The following is a 16,995-nucleotide window of genomic DNA, read 5'->3' on the forward strand; positions in this document are numbered from 1 at the left end:
CAATACCATTACGCCTTTATGAAGTCAATATACAAATTAAAAGGCTTAACTTGGGCAGGGAAAAAGCTCACACTTTATTTTTGGGCTATCTCCAGAGGGCTATTAATCTTTCAAGACACTGTGAACAAACACTCACACACAAGTGACAGCAACTGAGAGGATCCTCAACAAATCCTCCACAGGTAAGGTTATTTATCAGAAAAAAACCCAAGCTGTGAGACACATGTGTGTGAAACTGGTCGTGTTACTCTGATTATCTCAGAGATTTTTTCCTGCGAAGATGCTGAAAGAGGACGCATAAATTTGCACCCCTGGGTAATGTTTACACAGCCTTCCACTGGCATAGGGATAAATTCAACCCCTATTAAACTGAAAAAAACATTTGTACTCTGTTTACCTCCAGCACCTTTCCTACCCATGTTGACAAACGAGGCTGCATCAGCACATAAACAGACCCCCAAAGCCTTCCTGTTTTTCTGGATCAGTTAAAAATTACATCCTCTGGGTTCGCCCCAGCCCCAGTAGAGTTAATACTTTCAGCACAGCCTCTTCTGTGGCACAATGTTTGCATTGTAATATTTCAGCGAGAGATTGCCACTGTAAATTGAAAGCGTAAATCTTGGAGCGGAGAGCCCAAGCCTGTAGGAGCAGGGGAGCAGCCTCCCTCTGTGCCTCGCCTGGTGCCAGCACCGCCACCCGGCCATGAGCCCAGGGAACACCGGGTTCAGGGTCACTGTGGCTCCCTGAGCTTTGGCTCGCATGCGTGCGCCACAATTTACCCCATGCAGCTAGTGGTAGGAAAGATGAAGCGCTGGCACACGCTACCCTTGCATTTTACACGTTGGGGGCTGCTCTGGAAAGCTCTCGGCAAGACCCTCTGCTGCAGCACAGGGATGCTCGGGCAGGAGGGAGCCCACAGGAGCTCATTACAGCGGGGTGTGCAGGGCTGAGCCAGCCCACGGGTACCCCACGTGAGGGAAACGCTCAGCTCACCCCCACAGAGCACACATTGGCCTCTGCTTCTGTCAGAGCAGCCCAGCCGAGCCCGAACAAAACCTCAGCTCTGCCCCACCATGAATTTTCTCACACACAGGTAACACACCATGGGGGTGGGTTGGTTTGTTTTACGAAGGAGAAATAAGGACCCGGTGTACAGATCTGAACTGTGTCAAGCTCCTTGAGCACCATCCATAAAAATAAAATAAGAGGCAGCACTCCTCAGAGCCCTCACCCACGCCACAAGCGCTGCTCAGGAGCCCCCAGCACTGGCCTTGCTGGGAGACATGAGATGTCAGCAGCCCCAGTTGCTCCTGGTCCTCTTCACCCCACATCAGACAGCATACACATCTACAGTCACCATTGGTGAGAAATGATCAAAGAAGAGAAAGTAACGTAGACACAACTCTGGGGGAAGAGAGCAATTTATTTTGCGTTTGTAAACCAGCAGAAAAATCCTTTAGCATGCTAGTGGAATCTTTATCATTATTATTATTATTAATCCTTTGCATTATGTCTTCTGTGTGGCAGAAGGCTAGGGATACTTGAAGGTTGTGCATGCTATTTGGTGTTTGTTTAAAAAACAAAGAGATTAAATGTCAGAGGATATACGATCAAAATACACTGTACCTACAAACAGAGACTGAAGTGAAAGACCACTTGCGTGTCTGTGCATGTGAAACCCACTGACACCACCAGGGCAGCATCTTTATGTTTAGGACTTTTTCTCCTCCCATGCTGTAAGAATTTGCATGGCAAATGAGGTTGCCTTCGCACAAAGAAATCTGAAAAGTTGATTTTATTCAGTAGCATAATCAAGGCCTCACTATTGCAAAATAATATGATTAAACACTCCATTATTTCAAACACCACAGAACTAAGCGGATCTTTGGAGGGGAGTACTTTTGTGCAGTAATCCATGCATGTAATTATCGATATGCTTTCCCATGCCCTATTCAAATGTTCTACCCTGAGGCTTTTCTTCCACTTATACTAGGAGGGGGGAAAGCCAATCAGTTCAGTTTAAAGAACAAGTTGTATAACTTTTTGATCTACTGCCTAAAGGATCAAATAAGGAATTCTACCAACCGTAACGTCAGAAGCAAGCGATAGGGCTTTGCCTGTCCCAGTGGCCACCACTACGTGCAGGCAGCACGGGCAGGGCACGGCGTGTGCCCTATGCTGGTACACGCCGTGCCCAGAGATGCTGCCAGAGCACCTGGGCTAACAAAACACTCGGGTCTGAGCGCTTTATTAGACTGCAAGGAAAAAGGGTGCCGACAGATGGTTTAATAACACAAGGATGCATGCCTCTAATGAAATTTAGGCATGTAAAAATTAAAAGCAATTAAAGAACAAGCAATTTACTCCATGAGAGATCAGAAAGATGCAAACCAATGCCCGCACTGGGTTTTTGGTACAGGTATCAACTTGCCTGTGTTAGCAACAGCACTGCCATGTTTAAACAGATTTGTTGCTACCAGCCTCCTCCTAAACAAGCTGTCTAGAAGACAAAAAACACGAAACGTAGTCAAGAACACCAAAGACTGTGTATCAAAAACAGTAAAGAGAGGTTCCAGCAGAAGTGCACCCCCTGTGCTCACAGCCTGGAACCCCCAGATGCAGTTGGGAAATGTCAAGATGCTGGGCACAAAGGAGCATGGCTAAAGCCAGCGTCATTCCCCACTCAATGCAGTTTAAATTAGACTATCTGGAAAAAAAGCAATTTCCATTTTCTGGCAATTTTAATAGACTAATACAATCAACAACCAGAGTATTTTGGTTGCTGCTAGCACACAGGCAGCACCTCTCCAAGGAACTGGAGGACACTGTTCTTGAATCTAATGTATTTACTAGCAGCCAGTAAGATCATGCAATGACACATTTCTTCTGCTTCAAGTTAAAAATACAAAGGAAATTTCAAACATTTAGAAGCTAACGTTATCCACTTTAGTCTTTAAAAATGTAACACCATCTGCTGCCATCAGATTTACAGTACAGATCTCAGATATGTACATTTATTTGTTGGTATAAAAAGCTGTCAACAACCCCAGTGCAAAAGTGAAGATCCTCTAGTAATCTCCTGAGCTTCAGAGAGAAAAACTAAATCTGAAAAACTTAACCAACAGGTTATTCATAAGAAACACAGGATCTACAAAGCGAAATCACTACTCCCCTTGCCACAAAAAAAAAACCCAGTATCAGTAAAGACACAAAACTAAACCTCTGCAACTTGCTAAAACTTCAAACTCTGCATGTTTGCAAGTAATATTAGGAGAAACTTATCCCAGAAATTCCTGAACCTCAGTAGCCACCTATTTCTGATCCCTGCAGTCCTGCTCCCTGGGGAACTTCCAATTTCTGCATGCCAGTGCCTCCGACCTTGTGGGTTATGCAAGGTACAGGTTGTATGAGGTGTGGGCTACGCAAGGATTTAGTTTCAAGTATCAGCATTTTTCATGCAATGCAGGCTCTATAACTATGGGCTATAATGCAAATATGCGGAAAAAATGACATTCTCCTGTCAGCAGAGTCTCAAAATTAGTGTGGGCTGGCTGAAAATTTGTAGAATAAACAAAACATAGCACACATTCTTATTATAAACTTATTATGCAGTATGAGTCTGGGTAATATGTAAAACCAAACAAAAAGTTCAAGTTATTTTCTGGATATGCATTAGCCATTATAAATCTAAGCCAAGTTTTAAGGGGGTAGCAGTCCTGAGCGGTCACGCTAGCACACGCAGGGGCTAGACTTGCCCGGGTGGTCAAAAGTCAGACCCCTTATAGTGTCAGTTTATTAGTAATTTTAAAATTAAAAGGCCTTGACCTTTTTTCAAAAAATTATTCATTCTGCTGAAAAGCCATCTTCTTACTTTCCTGAGGTCAAACAAGAGATGTTGGAAAAATAAATTCTTACCTGTATGATGTTAATGATCACATTTCTCATGCTTCTAACATCTAGGGGTTTGTGCCTTGGAATTTAATACAACATGAGAGGATTTAATAATGATTTTTTCCCTTGTGACATACTCTGTCATGCTGATATTTCTTGATTAAAAGACTGCAAGGAAATCTAGCTTCTCCTTATGAAATTAAGGGTCTACTAGACATAAAAAACCAATTAGTGCTACAAAAATTAAGGCATAACGTTTTCTCAGTCTCATTTACACCAATATAGACTTTTTTTTATTTCTGTCAAGGGTGAAGGATGCAGTGAACGACAGGATTTTTTCCATCTCATTTACATATTGATTGTAATAAGGTCAGACAGGTAGGCCTACACAAGTGCTGATTCTGTCAGCAGCCAAAGTTGCCAGGACTGTGAATATTGTCACTTATAGATTGATAAATGGACTACATGGACTAATTGTATTTCAACATCCCTGGACAGATGGCAGATCTTACAGCCATATAGTGATTATTTCCACTGTGCTGAAAGTATATTAACACTTACTAAAATGTTTAAAGTGATGAGATGATCTAAAATAATTTTTCCATGAGCTGGAACAAAAACGATGGGTTCAGATGGGCTGGCACGCTGGGGCTGCGCTCTCTCCCAGGATTCCTGTTCGGTGCAGGCTCAAGGGCCTGCGGGTATCACACAGTTATTGATAAAACTGGCTGTGCACTGGGCCCTCAGCTGGAGTACAGCGCTGTTGTGACAGCCAGGGGATAACATGCCTCATTTTAGCTATTCTGCCTTGCCCTTATTTGGTTGCCACTATTTCCTGCTTGATATGCTGGCTGCCCTGTGAGTTGGCAGCACGGATACATATACTTCCTTTTCCCGGTATTTTTTTTTCTAAATCCTTCTCTGTTCTCTGGTTGAAAACACGTTGAAGTTACTGTCCAGTTTTTAAAAGGAGCCACACACCCAGCCCTAGCCCATGCAAAACGCAGCGGAGGACTGCCCAAACCACGGACCGTCAGGGTTTCTGGAGCAGGACTCTACATGCACTATACGCAGTTAGCTGTCCCCATGTCTGCTTCCAAAAGAGGAATCAACTGGGAGAAGGCAGAACGCATCCCCTGCAATCCTGTGAAACAAAACAAACTGGCTGGATGGTGACCAGAGGCTCATCCTGCTCACTGCCGACTGGATAAGCCATTGGTAAGTTCTGCAGTGCTACTTCAGCACAGAGCTGGAGCTCATCATATTTACCAAATGCAAACAAAGCACTCAATGGATAATACGTCACGCTGATACGCATCCCAGATGACACAACCTGCTTATGGCTGCATCCTTTACTAATACTTTTGCTGCGGGGCTTTGAACCTTTTGTGAGATTTATGCAGCAGTGAATTCACCCTTCAAAACAGGACAGTACATGCAGGGGACCCGACCCTCTTCTGCTCCAAGTTACTGTTTATTTATACCAAACAAACGTGAGCAAAACCAGCTCATAAATTCTAGACAGATTTTCATACTAGACTAATAACCCATATTACGCAATTTAAATGACTTTTGACCTTATTTTCAGAACAAAATTGTGGGTATTTATTTTTAAATAGGATTAAAAATCATGGCTTTTATTCCACAGTAATTTGTTTTGAGTGCACTCTCATGGTAGGAGATTCCTTGCTAGCGGAAGCAGACACCTCCCTTGCTGGGGGAGAAAAAAGTTTATGTACCAGTTTCCCCTATTTGCCGTAAGTACATTACAGCAAGTCAAGAGCTAGAAACTGCACTCTTCATAGTCCCTGTGATCTAAAATTAGTGCCTGGTGTCAGTATGCAGAATGGATCAAGTACTCACTCAGCCACTGAGGATAAGGTGCCAAGTGGTGAGAAATTCTTACTATGCTTTTTGCACGTTCACACTTTAGCACTCTAAGAATTAAATCAATTTGACTTGTAAGGCCTCTATTACAGATCTCTCTAAACACAGTTTTCTTTTAGGAAGCTTTACTACCCCGAAAGGCAGTAAAAGAGCATTTTAGTTGTCCATTTCTCCCTAGACAACCCAGGCTTGCCCTGTGTTTTTCCATGTGCCTCCCCAGCCAATGCTCTGACCCAGGCTTGGAGCTGCTGTCACCCTGGGCACCAGCTGGGCACTCCTCCCTGCAGGGAGCTGCGGCAGCTCTGTCACCACAGGGGAAGGAGGAAAAGAAAAGGAGGAAAAGTAACTTAGATCCAAGGTGCAAATTTTGGACCACGCTGTTTAACTCGTGGAAATCAGCCGTTCTTTTACTGAATAAGAAGCAGCACCGAATCATCCCAAATCATTCCCAGCAGTTGTGTGACTATTTTCTCTTCTGGCCAGTAATTCAGAGGTCATCCCGTAAAGCAGCTGAAGAGCATAAACTCTTTCCAGTACAACCTCACATCACACTAATTTAACAGTTATTGGAAAATGTGTTGCAAATCAGCATAATGATACTTCGATATTTCATGGGAGAAGTCTTACAGTGGTGCACAATATTGCTCTACCTCATAAGGACAAGGATGCCAATTCATAAGGCAGGGAGGAAAGACCAAGCAGGGAATGCAAAGTGGATTAGATATTCTGATTCTGTTCCAAACTCTAAGCTTAAAATATAAAAAACTCTGGCAACTTCTCCCCCATAGAATTTGAAATGCTAATTTCTAACTCAATGGAGAAAAGTTCTTGCAAAGATTTGAACAATGCATATGGAGGATTACTGCTCTGAGACTGAAAAATTCAGAACACACCTTCTCTGTAGAGAGAAAAGCAGGTAACCACAACTGCAGGAGAGACATTTACCCCAGGGGTCATAAGGAGTTCAGTCCTGCTGTAGAAGGAAGCCCTCTGCAAAACCGTAAGCTTTGCTGAGAAGTCTGGGGAGGCAAAGCAGGGCGAGAGAGATGGCTGGGAGCATCCAACTGCATCTAAGTCCTTGAAAGCTGATGCATCTTCCATAATATGCAATTTTGAAGGTCTCAAACACCAGCTGCTTAGAACTTTTTGTCTGGGGAACAGCTTTGAGGATCGCACAGAAACTTTAAAGACATTATTTGTCCTTCAGACCTCTAAAAAGAGAAGGTGGAATTTCGCATTATGCACAAACACCCATTCCCCTGCTCCAAATCACAGAGGAAGGTGGAAGAGGCACAGAGGGGAAAGGGAAGTTTCCCGAGGAAGCACGGACTCATGCAGACTTCTGGATCTGCCTGGGAGGAGGAGAACAGCCTCCCTGCCGACCCCAAATCACTCCCAACCCAACATCTCCCTTTCTGGAACCTAGGACTTGACCCCTGCTCTGCAGCTATTGTGTTTCATTGTAACTGAGATTGGAGACTCAAGCTTTTAATTGAATTTCCTTGAATTTGGGTGGGTGTAGTGAAGTGACAAATCCCTATTCTCAGTCAGGCCAGTTTCTGTTCATCTTGAAAAGGACCATAAACCAAATTAGACTCCTTTTTATTCATTAGCATTTTTAGAAGGTACCTTAAATACAACTTTATAAAGACCACCTCTATAAACAAACAACAGGCAACAGAAAATCAGCTACCTCCTGTAACAGACTACGTAAGTGGCAAACAGCTGTCAAACACAAAATAATCATGAAAAGAGAACACTCATTCACCTGTGTGCTGTAAAGTTTTAGGCAACTAAATCTCCTTTACCGTTTCATAAAAGAATAATTTTCTCCCTACCCCTGCTGTAGAAGAGGGTATTATTATGACAATCATTGGATTATACCTGTACATAAATAGAGTCCAAAGATGCTTTTAGCTCCTCCTTGTATACCCAAGGGCAACAGTTGTGCCCTTGGGTGTATGTTGTGCCCATGAGCACCTCGGGGTTGTCCCGTCTGGATCAGAAACCTCCTGGCAGGTCAGGGAGGAGTATTTTGGCTTTGGGGCTACCAGGGGTTTGGACTACGTTAAGGTGTAAGAGATGGGGGCATCACCTGGAGGGGCACTGCACAGGTACATCCTGGTTAGAGATGGGGTGATGTCAAGGCAGAGACAGGGGAACAACTACGCTGTTGCCACCTTTGCACCAGTGTCTGAACTACCTACCAGAACAGATCTGTTGATTCATCTTTAGACACCACTATCTCTGAAAGAAACAATAATGTGTCAGACTCTCCCCACGTTTCCCACGCATTCTCCGAGCAGCCTGGAGCCTCAGTGCAGCCCAGAGTGCTGGTTGGGGACATTTTGCACGTCTCAGCAAATTTCTGCCGTTATTTTTCAAATGCTCTCATTGACAGTTTTCAATATCACAAAACAGATCACATGTTCCCACTTAAACAACTGCAGGGAGACATTTTAGATGTCTGCAACAGATTTATAATGGGAATCCAGAATGCAAAAGCCTGATAAAACCAGGGAATGAAACAAAGGCAACAACAAAGTGCTGCCATTACAGGTTACAGAGCAACTCACCAAAAGCTATGAACTTGAGTCAGTCACTGCAATGCAATTAATATAAGCAGAGACAAGTGTGCATCTTGAAGGAAAAGCCTTGCTGAATACTCTCAGCTCTGGCTACACTACCTGCCCTTCTTCTAGGGAAGAAACAATAAGTAATGAATACCAAAAATAAGATGCTCACACCCCCACATAATAAAAATCAACATTTCCCTTCAGAGCTACGCAAGATTTAAATTTTCTATTTTTTTCCAAAAAATACAGTGTTCCATATCTGAGGAGAATCTACTGCAAAGTGTTAAGCAGAGGCAAACAACAAGTATTTACACAGTAAGTACCCATACACACCATTTCTCAGTCTACAAGGAAGAATCCTCAGTGCAACCAGAAGCAGCTTTAGGAAAAAAAAAAAAAAAAAAGTACAAGCTGGCTACATATTTTTAAACATATTCCATAGAGGCCTTTGCTGTCTTGCCGCACTGATGTACTAAACCTCGCCTGATAAGAATGCAGTTGCAGGACTTCTATTACTATAATGCAAATGCTAATGGGGAACAGCACCTAGCAGCTCCCAGGGGCTCTCTCAGAATCCCTGATGCACAGGCAGAAAAGTACAACTTCTACAGAAAATTTCCTTTTGAATTGCAGCAGGGTTCAAGTTTCTAAATCCTGTAGGCTGCAGTGAAACTTCCAGACGGAAAGAAAACAGTTTGTCACTTCAGAAATTCTTACAATCTTGCATTTTGATAAGCCACGTCAAATAAATAAAATCAGACTAGCATGTGGGGGAGGCAGGAAAGGAAGATGCATTGCCACTGAAGTGAACAAGCTCTGCACAGTAACCAGCAGTCACTTCTGCTCACACCTCCATTGCCAGGCCCTCTTTTCCCCTGTGTCAAATCTGCTCGCTCTTCATGATAAAGCCACAGTTGTTTTGCAGCTAAAGCTCCTAGTCTTGCCAGCCTTCAACATGAAGCCCACAAATCCTAAAACACCTACACAGCAGAGCCTCCTGCTCCCCTATGAGTCATTAAGCAGGCTGTCCCGCTTGGTGATGTCATCCAGCAATATCCTTTTTTTTTAAAAAAAAAAATAATCAAATCCTAAAACACCTTGAGCATCAATTATTCAAAATATCGTCTTCGTTGTAATCCTGACCCCAGTGGCAAAATTATCATTACGACGCATTTCCAATTGATGCAAGAGGGTCCAATAGCCCCTAATAGTTGCTGCGTCAATGAGGAGTAAGCAGCACAGAGCATCCAAGCCAGCAGCAGCGGGCAGATTTCTCTCTTACAAACAGGCAGAGAGCAGCTAGGATGTGTCATCAAAAATATAATCAAAGATCAACTGCATCATCCAATCTCATCTTGTACATTCTGCATGAGTACATATTACACAACCCCTACTCACGCCGTCTCTAACCTGTGCTGGGTGATGTGTGGCTATGGCACAGCAGAAACCTTCCCTGATACTAATGGTCTATTCCCTGCCTAATTGCTCTTGCCATTAAAAGTGATTCTTTAATGCTCAAGCTCAAACGCTTCCTGTCTTCGTTTGAAGGCAGTGCCCTTGTCACATTCTGAGATTTAATAACAGGATTGTCAGCTATTTACAGTGTACAGCTGAATTATCACAGAAACATAGTTGAAATATGTTTCCCCTAAGCACATATACATCCTAAAGAGCCGTGACCAAATCACAGTATAAACAAGTCACAAGCTGTATTTGCAGTGTACAAAGTCCACAAAGGCGACAGACAACACTGAAGGTGAAAGCAGACAGAGATCTGACTGGGCAGCAACCTTCAGGGCCAAGGATCTTCTCCCTCCGCACACGCCCTATCACAAAGTCAACAGGAAAACCAACAGCTGATTCAAAATGCTTACGTGTTCTTAAGTAATGTCCATGGGCGAGGCTATTTATTGTAGGTACTGCATTAACAGAGCCAAATTAATGAATACAAATACACAGCGCTGCAGAAAATCTAGATGCAAAACCAGGCTGATGCCCTTGCTCTTGAGTTCTCGGCAAACTCATTGCTCCTCTCTGCCTTTTTCAGTCATGCTGGGAATACGCTTGAACAGTTTAAGACACATCGTCAGATCCTGAACCAGTCAAAACTATTTTCAGTTTAAAGGAACTGAACATCAAATAATTCTTTATTTCAAATGATGCCTTTATTATCAGAAGAGCTACCCACCATCCTCTTTTCAAACAGAAAGAAAGGCTTGAGGGACATCCCAACTTTGTGGAGTATATTTATATGTTTTTTCTCAAGTGAAAGCAACTTGACTACGATCATTCTCTTAACATTAAGTTTTCTTTCTACAGTATTGTCTATATGCGCAAATTTTGGCGAAATTTGCACCCAGGCACTCAAACTAGTTGTGGTACTGGTAGATTTTTCCTATTGTAATTTGCTGAACTTATCTCTAGCAGACCCTACAATTATTTTCTTAACCCACTGTCTTTTTCATGCGACTAATTTCTTCATCATTTCTTCCCGCTACTCTTATTAGCTTGTTTCATAATTTCTCCCAATCCCATGTTTTCCTTGGAGCTTACTGACATAGGAGATTTTTGCCCAAATTCAGTTATGTGCATCTATCTGCACTATACAAACTCCTCACAGAATTGTGTGAGAGGCGACAAGGTCTCTCACTTGATGGCAGGCTTGGATGCAACACTCCAACATCACAGGTTTGTTCACTCACTTGAACACAACCACACCAAAATCCTAAACATACACAAGTTCATATGATAATCTTAACTATTTGCTCCTTTTTTTTTTTTTAATTCCCCACACCCCACCAAGCTCCCTGCCTCTCTAACCTTATACAAATTGTGTTAAATATAAGAAAGGGGCTACACTTAACAGGTTTTATACATACTGTTGAGGTCAACTGCGTTTCACCATCCATTTCAGTAAACCCAACATACTGCTCCAGAACTCAAAAGTTCTCTGGACCTGACTTTTCCACTGGATTTTGTACAGACACTTTTATCCATACACAGATATAACAAGTTCCCCAAGTCAGAACAGCAGCCATCTATATCCACACTGCAAAATGGGAATAGCTGCATAAGGAACCACGGCTGTGAGGAATCAAGCAACCCCAGCCAGCTGCTTCAAAAATCATGAGATTAACAGCTTCAGCATCTATCAAATCTCAGTCGCTTTCCTCGAACACCAACACCATCAGCAGCTGGGCGATGTCCGATACCACCTGCCCCCCTGAGCTGTGTTAGGAACTGAAGCCGCTGACAGAACCTCAGAGAAGCCCCTGAGTTCACAGGACTGGCTCAGCTGCGTTTGGGCAGCCACTCACCCCAGCCCCGCTTCGAGGGACACTGGCTTTGCAGTGAAAGCCAGGTGCTGTTACCTGCCCGCCATGCCTAGGGTCCCAGGATGCCCCCTTCCCTCGCAGGCAGATGGCTCCAGTAAACTTTGGAGGGAGCTGGCGCAAGATTCCCGTGGATTTCAGCAGGAGCTGGACAACAGCCAAGGTGAATTTCCTCTGCAACGCGCTACTCCACGCTCCGGAGCTTCTTAGGCAAAGCTTATCACCATGGTATCTGAAGTAGTGCTGGTACCAGGAAAGGCCAGCTTGAACACCGTCCAAAATTAATGCCTTCCTATAACACTAGCTTCTTCGCATCTTCGGCTTGTCTCACCGTCTTCTTTCCTTGTTCTCTCCCATTCATTTGCCTTTCACTCCCCAAAGAAAGCCATATGTTGGCTGATGAACATTACTGTTGCTAACAGCAGAAGAGCGCAAGGTGGGCTTTTCTGATGCTCTGAAACGTCACTGCATGATAAAAACATTACATATGACTGCACTCAGAAACACAGACCCCCAACTGCACCTTTTCATGAAAATATTACAGGAGGAGCAGAGTTTTGTTCATGAGTCTAGTCTCCTTCAAGACGAGGTTACTTCATTGCTTGATCCAGGCTTGGAAACTCACCTTTTCCCACCTCCCCGGAGGAAGGTGCGGGCTCAAAGCCCGTCTGGGGGAGGTACAGATGGATCCCAGCTGGACAGGACTAATTTACCATGTCAGCCCCCATGGAAGCAGCACCGAGAAGCCATCTCATCTCAGCCAAAAGGAATGTGTGCTGCAAGCTAGCTCATCATTAACCTGTATAGCGCACACTTCTACACCGTCGTACAGCTTTCCGCAATAACTTCTAACACTCAGAGGCCTGATTTTCATTTTGATATGATTTATAAAACAGATTTGAAATTCAGTTTTATTGCTAGAGGTTGTTTAAATTAGTTGAGTTTTAATCCAACAGATAATATAAATAACAGCTTCAGCAGCGAGTGATTTACAGGTCTAATCCAAACTGGATACTTGTCACACGCCTCATAACAAGAAGTATTTTGTAACTGACAGATAAAGAAATACAAAGATACTAAAGAAATTAAAATAGTAAAATAACGTAAGCACAGATGAAGCAGCTATCCAGTATCTTCTTAAATCATCTAATAACTAAACCTGAAGCATCTTTGTAACTGGAAAGTTAGCTTAGACTGCTTAAATTGAGGCCAAACTGAATCCAACCACAGCTATTAGAAGAGTAGGTACAGCTCACGAAGAGGCACAGACAAGGGAGCCACCTTCTTGGCTGTTAGCCATTGGCTTGCAACACAAAGAGGCAAACGGGGCGGTACTTTCTGACAAAAGATTTCTGCATTACACTGTGATTTTCAAATACCTAAATTCTAAGCTCTGACACTACTGAAGTAACAGCAGTTAGCAGGTAAGATGGGTAGAAGAAAGTGGTAATTTAGGTAAAAATTTGTTCCCTTTAAAGTAAAAATTTGTCCAGTGAGTTCCTTAACAGTGTCTTGACCCAAAGACAATGGTTTTCAGCCAACAGAGACCTTCACATTGACTTTAATGGGCACTGAAGCAGATTTTTTTTTTTTCCCCTCTGTCTGGACCTCTTTTTTACAACATTGTTTTCACATTCCCTGAATTAACAGGCATTATTTTTTGAAAAACATGTAAATTGCTTTTGTAAAACTTGACACTACCTTCCTGCCTAGTAAGTTGAACTAAAACAACAGTTTAAATAGCTCAGCTCACAGCTAATAAGCAATTTAAATAGCTTAGCTGAGCTCGAGTAACTATATCAGGTTTCATAGCACCACCAGTCACTGCCAAATCCATAGGCAGCATTTAAATGAACCATTAGCAATGGTCACCCCCCAGGAAAGAAAAAAAAAACAAAGAGGGGGGGGGGGGGGGGAGAAAAAAAAAAAAAAAGGAGAAATATTTTAAGAGCTAAGAGTCAAGTTATTGTCACAATTTCTGTGAGAACATGCCACATACACGACACCAAAACGTGCCCAGGAAGCAAATCCCACTGGAATGCCTGGGACAAAATATATTCTTTCAAGAAAGACTGAGCTTTGTGCTCTGATCACAATATACTTCACAAAGACAGATGAGTAAAGAGGTGCCCATTTCACAGAAGGAAAAGCTGGAGCACACAGAGGTGAAGGATTTGCCAGCAGAGGTGGAACAGGGAGGAACCTAGGGGAGTTGCTCTGGCATCACATGTGCTGAGCCACGGCTGCAGTAACACAGTCACAAAAGCACTTCCACATTCTCTGTATCAGAAAGGTGAATGGCAAGATGATGATGTGAGACACCAGCAAAATGCATATCCCAAATCCACCTTGGCTGCACTCTGTACAGAGTGTACGAGTGTGTACAACCCACGCCGAAACCCTGGGAATGAATGATGCTGGGAGCCTGAGCTCACGTACACCAGTGTAAGACTGAAATAGCTTACTTGAAATGAAACACATTAAAACAGGATACCAAACTAAACTGGTGAACGTGCCTCATACCTGTACAAGTCCGCATGACCCAACGCAGCGTATGCAGCAGCGCAGACACAAGCACAACCAGAGCATTCAAAAGCCTTCAAGTCCTTTGCAGCCTGAACAGCTCTGGAGGCAGAGCAGGACCACACTGAGCCCAGAGCTACGACAGACTTACAGAAGGGGGTGGGGGACCACTGTGACTGTCTACTCAATTCTCTCCAAGCCACAGTTAAGCTTTTCAGCTAACCTGATCTACCAGTATGGAAATGGTTAAAAATGACCACAACAAAAACACCTGCCTTAAGAGACACCCAAGTAAAGCGATGGACACAAGTTTTCCTTGGATGGATCTTTCTGACCATCCTGGACTCGGCAGCACAGCGCTGCTCCAGCCAGGTTTTGATGAGTCCTTCTCCAGCTTCTATTTTATTTTCCTGTGCAACTTTACATAGTTAAGAAGCAGATGAGCCCCTTGTAATCCTGAAGTGAAACACAGGGAGATTCTCACTTAGATCTTATTTCTCCCTCTGTCCTTGTTAATTCCATTCAGTACTCCTGGGTGTCAAATTCTGACACATGCATGGCATTTTAATTCATTATTTATCCATACTGTCTTTAATTATATCACTTTGACAAGAATAAAGAGATCTATAGTAGGAGTTTGCATAGTTGGAAGCTACATGAAGCAGCTCAGGAACTAGAGAGCGCTTCCTTGCCACATGGGGGTGAGGAGAGGCAAGGAAGGGAAAAGGTGTAAGAGAACATAATAGGATAAAAATAAAGCAAATTAAATGTGTGGGTTAGGAATCCCCCAAGACACTCTGGTCGAGAGGATCTCAAACCTATATATAGTTCAAGCCAAAAGCACAACGTTAACCCCTGTTTCCTGATACTTATTTCACACGCTGCTCAGATGCCAGCATATGGGGTTTGCCCCCTCGCTAGAGGATAGGGAAACCGCAGGGCTGATTTTGGAATTATCACGATGAATTCTCCAAGAGGCCATCACATGTGATCAGCGACTTTTGGCATGTTAAAAACATGAAACAAAGGAGGTGGGGGGGTGGGGGAATATTTGCACACATTAGCGAACAACTGGCACAGTTCAGGCAAGTTTACGGTGCCTCCAGCCGCCGAGAGCTCCCGCTGAACCCCAGCGCGGCACACCGGGCCGTGCCCCCGCTGCCCGGAGCGGCGCGCACCCCCCGCCGCGCCCTGCCCAGGGACCGGACCCCGGCCCGCACCCGCCCCGCGACACCCCCGGCTCCTCCCCGCTTCGCCCGGCGGGGATCCTGCCCCCCGCGACGGGCCGGGGGCGGTCTGCCTGCGCGGCGTGCCCGCTCGCCGCCGGCTCGGGCGGGAGCCTCCCCGCCGCCGCTCCGAGCCGGCGGGAAACGATTAATTACGCTGGAAGCGCCGGGCGCGCTGGCGGGCCGGCCGGGCTCCCCCTGCGCTCCGCGGCGGCCGGCCGGGCGCACCTGCGGCGGGGCCGGGGCGGGAGGCGGCGCCCACGCGTGGGTCGGGGCGCGGGGCCGGGGCGCCGGAGGCGGCGCCCACGCGGGGCCGGGGCCCGGCGGACTCACCCCATGTCTCGGCACCTTTCGGCGGTGGCGGCAGCACTCCCGGGCGGCTCCCCGCGCTCGGCGGCCAGCGGCGGCCGCGTCCCCACTTCGCACATGCGGCCGCCCCGGCACCGGTACCGGCTGGCTGCGGCTGCACGGCGGCGGCGGCGGCGGCGGCGAGGCGTCCTGCTCCTCCTCCTGCCGCCTCCCTCCCCCCTTACATAACCTCCCTCCCGGGCGGCGGCGGCACCGAGCAGCCTCCCGCGGCACCCGCCGCCCTGCCAGGCGGCAGCACGGGGGCGGCGGGGCGGGGCGGGCCGGCGGTGCCTGCCCCCGGGGCCCCTCCGCCCCCCGCCGCGGGCCCGGGCCGGCGGCGAGAGTCGCGCCGCGGGGGTTCGTGTCCCGCCCCGTCGGGAGCCTCCCGCATCTGGCTCCCCCCTCGTCCCGGCGCGGGCACCGTGGGGGCGCGCCCTGCCGCGGGGGGACGGGTCGGCGAGAGAACTTGGGTGAAGTTGTGGGGGCGCCCCCCGAGCGGCCCCGCCCGCTGCCGTGAAGCCCCGGCGGCGGGAGGGGGCTGCCCAGACCGGGAGACCGGCCGTGCCGACACGGCTGCGGCCCCAGAGCGCGTCCCGCGGCTGCCCGTCCTGCCCCGAGGCGATGTCACCGCCGAGGGACCCTGGCGAGGCACAAGCCGGCGACTCCCTCCCACCTTCCAGCCCTCCCCACGTCTTTTCACGCTGGGAATCCCTTTCCCCGGGGAAATGACGGGAGCGCAGGGGCTGCCGCGTGCCCGCCCGGCCGTGGCGGGGAGCCTTCGAGCCACTGGGCAACTTCAGCATCGTTTGGGCAACTGGCCCCGGCGGCTCAGCCCCGCAGCCCCCAGCTCGGGGGCTCTGGCTCGCCTTGCGCCCAGCAGCGCAGAGTGCATCGGGAGGGCTGGCTCCCCTCTGGCCCTCCTCTGCCCCCCTGCGCACCCCGCCCGGGCACGGTCCCAAGCTGTCATTTCCCTCCGGGTTCCGTGACAGTAACGCGAGGTGATGCCTTTCCGCGGAAGGAAAAGCTGCGCTAGTGCGGGAGAGCTGTGTTATAACTGCCCAGCCACAGCGGTGACAGTGACCTATGATACGCGATTGCAGGACACAAGTCCATAGGAAAGCCATGGGCCTGTTCCATTGGGTATTTGTAGGACTGTGCTGCACAGACACAGCTATTCTTTTGTGGGAAAAGACACCAAACTCACGCTAAGAG

General features: G+C 46.6%; 1 protein-coding gene across 1 annotated transcript in view; it reads right to left on the reverse strand.

Moving 5' to 3' along the window:
* The window catches only part of HOMER2 (homer scaffold protein 2), a 60,110-nt gene extending 44,070 nt beyond the window's left edge, over positions 1-16,040 (reverse strand). The window contains exon 1 of the mRNA XM_055810869.1: positions 15,769-16,040. Coding sequence (XP_055666844.1) covers positions 15,769-15,863 — 95 coding nt within the window. The 5' untranslated portion in view covers positions 15,864-16,040. The remainder of the gene's footprint in view (positions 1-15,768) is intronic.
* Between the last annotated feature and the right edge of the window lie 955 nt (positions 16,041-16,995).

The sequence above is a fragment of the Falco peregrinus genome, chromosome 1 (assembly GCF_023634155.1).
Source record: "Falco peregrinus isolate bFalPer1 chromosome 1, bFalPer1.pri, whole genome shotgun sequence".
Lineage (NCBI taxonomy): Eukaryota > Metazoa > Chordata > Aves > Falconiformes > Falconidae > Falco > Falco peregrinus.